At 37.7% G+C, this 9,075-nt stretch overlaps 1 gene segment (V, D, J or C); it reads left to right on the top strand.

Annotated features, from left to right (window-relative positions):
* Positions 1 to 8,490: 8,490 nt before the first annotated feature.
* Positions 8,491 to 9,075, top strand: LOC115078821. The segment is given in 2 exon segments: positions 8,491 to 8,575; positions 8,661 to 9,075. Coding segments are annotated over 2 exon segments (381 nt in total).

Below are 9,075 nucleotides of genomic sequence, written 5' to 3'. Positions count from 1 at the left end.
ATGGCGGATTCATGAAACGTACAGTTAACAGCATATTTCCAATTACATCTCACCTACATTCCAATTCAGGAGTAGTATAGACTCATCTCATCACATCGGTGATTTTCAGAGCTTCTCACTTCCAAAACAGAGGGACCTGCAAACACTGCAAAGTTGCTTGGTTCTTGCACAAAGTTTATACAAACACAAGTCGTGAGCTCTGGCTGTGGCCATCCTGAAAACCAAGTTGCCCTTAAGAATCAAAACTCAACACGTCCCTCCAGTTAATTTCATATTTTGTATTTATTGGATGTTTTATCTAACATCTCTCATCTGTCCAGGGAAACCTAACAGTAATGGCTATTATGTACCATTACTGATGGACCTCAAATACACATAAAGAAATTATGGACAGTTTAGCCTTCATTTTGTGTCTTGAAATGAAAACAACATTCTAATATTTATGAAATAAAGGAGACATCTGCTAGATATAGAGCAAATGATTTATCTAGGATGTCTACATATTTTTCCTTTATTGGCCTTCACTATTTTGCATTCAAGTGAATTAATACATGACCACACTACTTTACATATGCAGTGAATGAAACTCTTTTTCTGATTTTTTGTTCTCAGTTTTAGAGAGTGTGGAACCTCATTCTCGAAATGGGAATTATGGCGCCTGTTTGATTAAAAAAGAACAAGGTTGGATCTATCGACTTCATTCTGTGCATCCACTGGGTTTGGAGAAGAGATAGATTGGACTTTGTGTTCAGTTTAATAGATGTTCTGCAATTATGTATTGCTGCGGGACATCTTTGCATCAGGTAAGATAGAGCTGAGCAATAGATAGAAACAGTAAATTTCCCGTTGCATGATAAATCTAAGAGCTCCTGACCGTGCAGCAACAGGATGCCTGAAGAACTGCTTCCAAATTCCTGTCCGACTGAATTCTGCATACCTCTCACACATGCCAGTGATCAGACTGCCATGTATTTGAACAGATAGATATCACTGTGTACTGGGGGCACAGTGATTTAACCTCTATCAAATACACATTAAGGTTTCCCTTAACACTGCAATTTTTTTCAGAGTTGAACAAAACCTTGATGCATTGTCTTTATCTTATTTAAAGAATTGTCTTTTAATACTTCTAAATTATTCTGATATGAATATTTATAGAAAAGAAAATATTCATATTTGTAATCTACCTTCCAGTAAATATAAATCTAAATAACCTATTTACAATTGAGCAAAATATTGCGACTGCCCTCTTAGTCCACTTGGATAAAAGGAACTATGGGTCAACAAACAAGTTGTAGGAGAGACCTCTTAATAGGACTAACTAAAAACATTTGCCACCAACTTTGGCGAGCTGTGAAAATTTCATTGGGTCAGTGGAGAAACACCGCAGTCACCAGCTAGACATGAGATTGTATATTCCCTGAAGTTAAAGGTTACTCTACAATTACAGCTCCTTAAAGTGAAGGGGTGGAGAGGATTTTACAGAGGAGAAAGCAGCAGCAAAACTTTACAGTTCCAAGAGGAAAAGAATTGCCATTTGGATCTTCCTTGTAAATGAAGCTTTTAGTAACAAACTAATGGCAGACCAGCAGGTGGAAATTGGTAAACTTAACTGCCTAACCGTGTCTGGTGTTTATTTCTCCATGAAGAGAAGCTGTTTTCTACTCTTCACACCTCATTAATCTGCTGCAGGGTTCAGATGAGCAGGGTTAGCTCATTGTGGAAGTGTGGGTGAGGCTAGATCCCTAGAGATATAATAGATACTGAACTGGCGGTCATTCTACTCCATAATTTCAGCAAGCTCTGGGGTATATACACCCCTTATACATTTTGCATCAGAAATGGATGAGCATTAGGATTGCAAATTCTTAAGGAGTTTTCTTGAAATTTTTAAATTTGAATAGGGAAACGATTTATGGATGAGAGAGGAGGGAAGAGGAGAGGGCTGGAAGAAAAACACAGGTTTTTATAGTAGCTTAGATGCAGTCCTGAGGATCAGAGCTAAAATAACCAAAAATATAGTAAGAATTATTAATATTTCTGCTACACATACTTTTTGTTGCATCTGTTGTTGACTGATTTCTTATTTCACTCCCCTGGAGGTAATACCACAATTATTGCATTTTCTTCTGGAGAGAGAGAGAGAAACTATCTATAATTGCATCAGTAGCACGGGATCTTCTTAGTGTTTGGGTACTTGCCAGGTTCTTATAACCTGGATTGGCCACTGTTGGAAACAGGATGCTGGGCTTGATGGACCCTTGGCCTGACCCAGTATGTCATGTTCATATGTTCTTATGATATCGCACATGCCCCCTCTTCCTATCGCATGTGATAGTTTGATGAATCTAGCCCTGATTTTTTTGAAGCAGATTACATCAAGAATATATATAATAAAAAGCAATTAAGGAACATCACAAGAAAACATGATTGACGTTTGCATTATGTTCTCAGCGGGGTGAAATTTTAAGCATTTTCCTCATGTTATTTAATCCATCCTCTTTTGAAAGCTCTTAATTACTTCAGAACTTGAACACTGTTTAAATTCATCACTTTTTCACTTATATTTGTGCAAAACAAATCCAGAAGGGTCTGAATAATTTTGAGAATGATTTACAGACTGCTTAAATAATAATAAAATAGAGCTCTTATTATCAGCGGATATTCTGAGATTTATTCTGAAAGTTGTGCAGCAATGAAGATATTTTGTTCTCAAAAAATAGATTACAGTTTTCTTCTTTTTGTATGACCTAAAATTTTCCTTAAATTATTGTCCCCTGTCAGTAGAAAATTGAAAAACTGTATTTATTTATTTAAATGTTTTTTTATACCGAAGTATAGCTAGATGCCTTCACTCTGGTTTACAGATATAACAACTTAGTACATTTTGTCAATAATATATACAAAAACATTTTGTCAACAGCTGAAACAAACAGGGTATAACTGAGGTTAACTGGGTGCTAATCAACAAATTGAATGAAATTATGTACATAAAAACAGCTTAGAGTGGGCTAATTTATATAATTTTAAATGAGATGTCGTTAACGGGGGAAATTATTTTTTTATGGAAAGGAGAGTATGTTAACGTTCGGTTTATCTATGAGAAGCTAATATTAGAAGTCTGTGGGTAATATGTAGTATCATTCTTGTCAGAGAACAATCAGGTTTAAACGTTCAGTGTAATAGTCTTGGGATTGTTCTTGCATAATGGAGGTTGGTTATGTGTTAATTGAGTAAATGAAAACGAGTTTAAACGATACCTTCTTTGAAAGTTTAGTTGAAGATCCATGTTTTGAGCTCTTTTTTAAATGTGAGCTCAGGTAATCTGGTAGTGAGTACCATAATTTCGGGCCTGCAATGGAAATGGCTCTGTTTCTTGTGTTGGATAGTTTGGCTGATGGAAGTGATGTTATGACTAGGTGAAGTTTACTTGTGGTTCTTGTTGTGCTTTGTGCTCTGATTATCTGTATGATGTTATTGAGTGCAGTGTTGTCTGCTTTGTATAATGCGTTGTGTAGGATTGTCAGTATTTTGAATGTAAATAATAAGCAGTTGTGTCATTCCTTCAAATACCAAACAAAATTCAGGAACTGAAAGTTCTAAATAATGGATGTCTTGAATTGCATAAATGCAAAGTCAATCCATAAGTTAAGAAATGGCCACCAATAATATGGTTCTTTCTTTATTTTTTTACATTTTTTATTTATTGAAATGTTCAAAAACAAACAAGAATATACTTCTAGGAAATTACATGAGACGAAGCCTACAACCATAAGATAATAAACTCAGTCTCACATACAAATAATAAGAAATAGGGAAACTCCAGAAGGAGAAAGGAGGGATACACTAGTGCATTACAATATAACAGAAGTGATAAAGAAAGGAGATGATTGCGCTGAGTAAATGTACCCATCCCAACATAATTATACTAAGCTAAGCAGAGATAGCTTGAGTATGAGCATCAAGATAAAGACCCATTTGAATAGGGTCAAAATAAACAAATCTGGATCCTAAATGAGAAATTACACATGTGCAAGGGTCTCTAAGAATAAACTTCACCTAAAGCCATTTTGTATGTGGTTCTTGAATAGTAGGTGTAATATCAGGGTAAATCCAAATTCGTTGCCCATAACAGAAAGCCAATCTGTTACTGAAAAAACCCCCTCTAAGAACAGACTAGATGGTGGGGAAAAACCCCAAAAGAAATAAACTAACTCCCATGATGAGAAATAGGCACTTCAGTAGATGGTTCCAGTAACTGTGTCAAATTGGGGATGTGATCTTGAGATTAAGAAGTTATATTAACTTCTGTAGACTTTAATGTGTAGGCTTTAGCGATGGTCGGTGTAGCTTCCACTAGTTTTTTAAGAACTTCTAATGAGTATTTTTTTAAACATATCAATAGATGAAATTAAATTAGATTGGGGAAATTCAAAATCCTAAGGTTCAGATAATGAAGGGAATTTTCAAGATGTTCCAGCTTCCTTATTTGAAATGTATTGGATTTAATTAAAGTCTCTTGAACTTGCTGTATTGATGAAATTTGATTTCCCATATCTTCAATTTCTTTGAATGAGAACCCAATTCACTTTCAATGACTTGAATACGGGGTGAAAATGTAGAAGTGACATTAACTAAAGTAGAAGTAGATTCCTGAAGTACCATTAATGCTGACCAAACTGAGCCCAAGATGATCACTGAAGGCCTAGGCAAAGAAGGGCAAAGTAAAAATAATCAATACCTTGGCCATTCTGCAATCTTGAGCCTCTCCTAGATCCTTCCCTTTTTGCTCCCGTGTTGGAGTCAGGGTTCGCAGACTAACAACAGGATCCTCATCTCCTACAGACACTTGGAATTGGTGCGAGGAAGTTGAAGAAAGCTCTGGCACAACACCGGACTTATCGCGATTCCAACAGAGCCCTAACCTCCCCAGAAACCACTGATCTAGGAAATTGTTCTCCACACAGCGGGGAGAAATCCCCCAAGGAAAATGCACAGAATTACTAACAAATACATGACAATACATATTTATATAATCTTTTCCAATAGGGAAAATGTCTTGTAAATCTCCTTGCCTGAAGTCTTGTCCAGTATTCTGTTTCAGTTTCTTTTCAGTTTCTTTGGGAATATTTTTCATTGACATTTCACTTAGATAATGAACTTTTAAAAATCACCTATTTTCTGCTGCAAAAATAGGGAAAGGGTTTCTGGAAATGTGAACTGATCATTGCTCCAAAGTGTGTTTTTTTGACTAACTGTAAGGACTATATTCAATGACATCCAAATTATTTGCAACGAGAATTTGTAAAAGCAAAATCTCTGTGATTACAAGATTTAGACTGACCGCCATCCTATTAAGTCATTATCATGTGAGATATTGTAACAATTGTTGATGTTCCTTTCTGTTATGCAAATTAAATTATTGTGGACAGTGGATATGGAGAGAGAAGATGGAATACTTTGGAATTTCCCTTAGCTATGTTTCTTTTTGGCAAGTATAACATCTATCACGCAAATTTCCATTATGTCTAGTTACCTACTTGTATAAAAAAAACTAAAGAAAGTGAAACTTTCATATGGCGCCTGCTTTTTTATCCACTCGATGTCTCTGTTTCTCCTTGACTGTGCAGTCCTAAAGCACGATTTCAAAAATTATATCCTTATTTCAGAATGATAAACTTCAATAAAATGTACAAAAAAAGAGGGGCTTTTAGAAAATGTTTACCTCAAAATATCAAATCTATTCCTAACTTAGACAAAGCTTAAAAACTGATAGCATGATAAAGGAAACATCTAAAAAAGAATCATCAAGATTTGCATACACATTTGATCACTTATCAGAGTATATTTTTAACTAAAGTCAAATATAAATCCTAGTCTTGAGCTAAGGAGATTTTGTATTCATCTTTTGCCTGAAATTGAGAATCTGCATAATATGCAAAGATAAAGCCCTACCACCAGACCCCAGGAGACACAAAACTAGCCAAACCAGAACTTATGTAATCCTAACCTCTTGTAAAGACCTGCTCTAATTGTTAATTTAATTTAATATACAGGCAGCTTGAATGCTGGGCTGCATAGAGAGAGGAAAATCGAGTAAGAAAAGGGAAGTGATTATCCCCTTGTACAGGACCTTGGTGAGGCCTCACCTGGGTACTGTGTTCAGTTCTGGAGACCGTATCTCCTCAGAGAACTTCCTTTTAAAGAGACAGATAATCGAATCAGATCGGCCCATCCCATTTTAGCATATATGTCCTCTGCAAATTCAGAAACCACTCGTTTTTTTAAATATAACTAACAAACAACAGTGTGATTTTTCTGTGTCATTATCTTAAGCATAAATTAACGTAGGCACTGAAATGTCTAAATGATGTGCACTGTGAACATGCAAATGTATCAATAAATGAACTTATTCCCACAAATTATATCAATCTTCTTTGTAAATGAAGCATCCGAGAGCACTCACAGTCCACCGGGCGGAAACTGATAAACCGAGTCTGCTGTTCATTTCTCAGCGGAGAGCATCGCGCGGTATCTCTTGCAGGGCCCTCAGATGAGAGCGGTTCATTCATTCTGAAAATGTGGTAAAAGTCAGCTCTCCCGCTAATACATCCTGAAGTGATGGCCATTCAGTTTCAAAAGCTTAGTAAACTTTGGGCTGCCCGTTGCTTAAACTGATTACACACAGAAAAGATGACAAATTCAAATACGTGACGAGAGGCTGAATCGCTGATTCTTGGAAGCATTTTACATCAACGTTTCAGACAAAACCAAAAACCTAAAAGAAATACAACGCTCATCTCCTGCCAAAGGGGAAAAGATTCTGGAGACGGAGACCTCACCTCTACTCCAACGTCTTCGTGATTAATCCTTCTTGCCAGGATGGTTTATCGCCAAGTTGTGTTGTTGTCAACTTCTCATTGGAAATCTTTCTGATTGCAAATTCAGGAGCCCTCTTTGGGCATAGATATGAAGTCATTAACAGGACAGATTATTTGTAACCCAAACTAAATTCAAGCGTTTCAGAGATCCTGTGTAATCAGTTCAGCAAATCATGGCCGCCCACAGGGGGAGAAAGGGGGAGGGGCGGCATTTTCTCTTTGGATTTGTTATGACTAATTGGTTTTTGCAAGTATTTTTTAAATGTTGTTTGTCTATATCGTTCTTTTATTCTTCTTATTGAACCTCCTCCCTGACTCATCCGCCCATCCCCCGAAAATTGTACCGTAGGCACTCATGAGGCAAATTAAATACAAGATGGATGGTGCTGGTAGAGAAAGATGAAGGAATGCTTTGGAAGTTCCTCCACTTGAGATTGTATTTACAAAATATCTAGCTTCTAACACTTGTGAGTTTTGATAGAAGTCTATAGATAGACCTCTTCCTCCTGCCTTATTGTATCTGTTAAAACCACTCAACACATAGTTTTGCCGAAAAATAGTACTTTCTCCAAAAAATGTATACCCAGACTCTAAAATGTTCTTATGGACAAAGAATTGGCTTAGCAATGGTTGTTTAACCTGCCAGTGAAAATGGCCTATGCTTCAGTCCTAACATCCCAATAATTATGCTAGGGTTTGCTTTGGCAAGATCAAGAGAATCCCCTGTTTGGATCTCTGGCCCGGAGATCTCTTTCCTGGATTCTGGGAAGGAAGAAAAATCGACTTAGATCAGTGTATTCCCTTTTCAGGATTTTTCGCCAGAGCGTCTTCAGATATGTAACCCAGAGATTCCCTCAATGTACATTTATACACAAAAAGGAAGCGCAGATCTACATTTTTATCCACTGATTTTAAATAAAAATATATTCAAATTACAGAGTTACTTGCCATTTCAAGTAATTTCAAGAGGATCCTTTGAGAATGAATTTCGAAATGCTGAATCTTTCTAACTGGAATGTAACTTGAAAAAACTGACAGGACTGATAAAGGAAACAAGATTCCCCAAAATGTGCATAGCCCTCTAGTTTATTGGCTAAATTGCTAACTGAAGTTAGTGTCAAAGCAGCTAGCACTTTAATGCTTAGGTAAGTACTAAGTATGTGTGGATCCGCCTTGAGCAGGTCCTGGTAGGATGGCTGACTGTAAATCTTGTAATGAATAGAATAAAATATTGCCATTATCTTTCATGCTGGAAAAATACAGAAAAACCTCAAAGGAAGAGTGAGCCATTCTTCTAAAACAAAAACGATACAACATGGAAACTATATAAATGTATGTAATAAATCTTCGAGATCACACGTTTCAAGCACAAGATTGGCTGCTTCCTGACTCTGTAAAATGTTGGATAACTATTCAGACTGATGGAGAATATGGGCGGATTCATTCATTGTACCTGGCTACGAAAAAGCCAGAGACAGATGTTCCCGGTAAGCAGTCCTCCAGCACGCTCGCCTTGCTTGTATGAATTTGAATTCAGCATGCAAATTACCTGGCGGGGTGATCGGTTTAAAGGGAAGCGCCGGTGTTTGTCAGCAGCGGCGCTGCACAGGCTGCTGACAGAATAAAGGCTGCAATGTCCTCCTGCGGAGAAATGACTTTGTTACTGGTTTTCATATCCCTAGTAATTCCATCTTGTGAGTATTTAGTGAACTCTACGGATGCTCTAATTCTCTCCCGATAATGAAAAATGCCTCTGATTCTTTGTATTTCCTTGCCAAGGTGTCCTTTCGCAGACTGTCCTGGATCAGTCCGGCCCCGGAGCCGTGAAGCCCTCGGAGTCTCTCACACTCACCTGTAAGGTTACCGGCACCGCTATCACCGATAGCTGTTGTTACTGGCACTGGATCCGGCAGCCCCCCGGGAAAGGCTTAGAATGGCTGGGACTTATTAGAGATGGTGGAAGCACGGACTATGCCCAGTCACTCCAGAGTCGTCTCACCATCACCAGAGATACCGCTAAAAATGAATATTATCTGCGAATGAGCGGCACGAAGGCCGAGGACACCGCCACGTATTACTGTGCGAGGCACACAGCGTGAGGGAGGAAACCAGGGCTCCTACAAATAATCGTGCAGGGTTACTGTCCTGTCTGTGGCTTTGCTTTCTGTTACCTCGTGAAATGGACAATCAGATC

This window comes from Rhinatrema bivittatum, chromosome 16 (genome assembly GCF_901001135.1).
Source record: "Rhinatrema bivittatum chromosome 16, aRhiBiv1.1, whole genome shotgun sequence".
In the NCBI taxonomy this organism is placed as follows: Eukaryota; Metazoa; Chordata; class Amphibia; order Gymnophiona; family Rhinatrematidae; genus Rhinatrema; species Rhinatrema bivittatum.
Note: the sequence above shows the minus strand (reverse complement) of the source record. Positions and strands in the feature narration are given on the sequence as shown.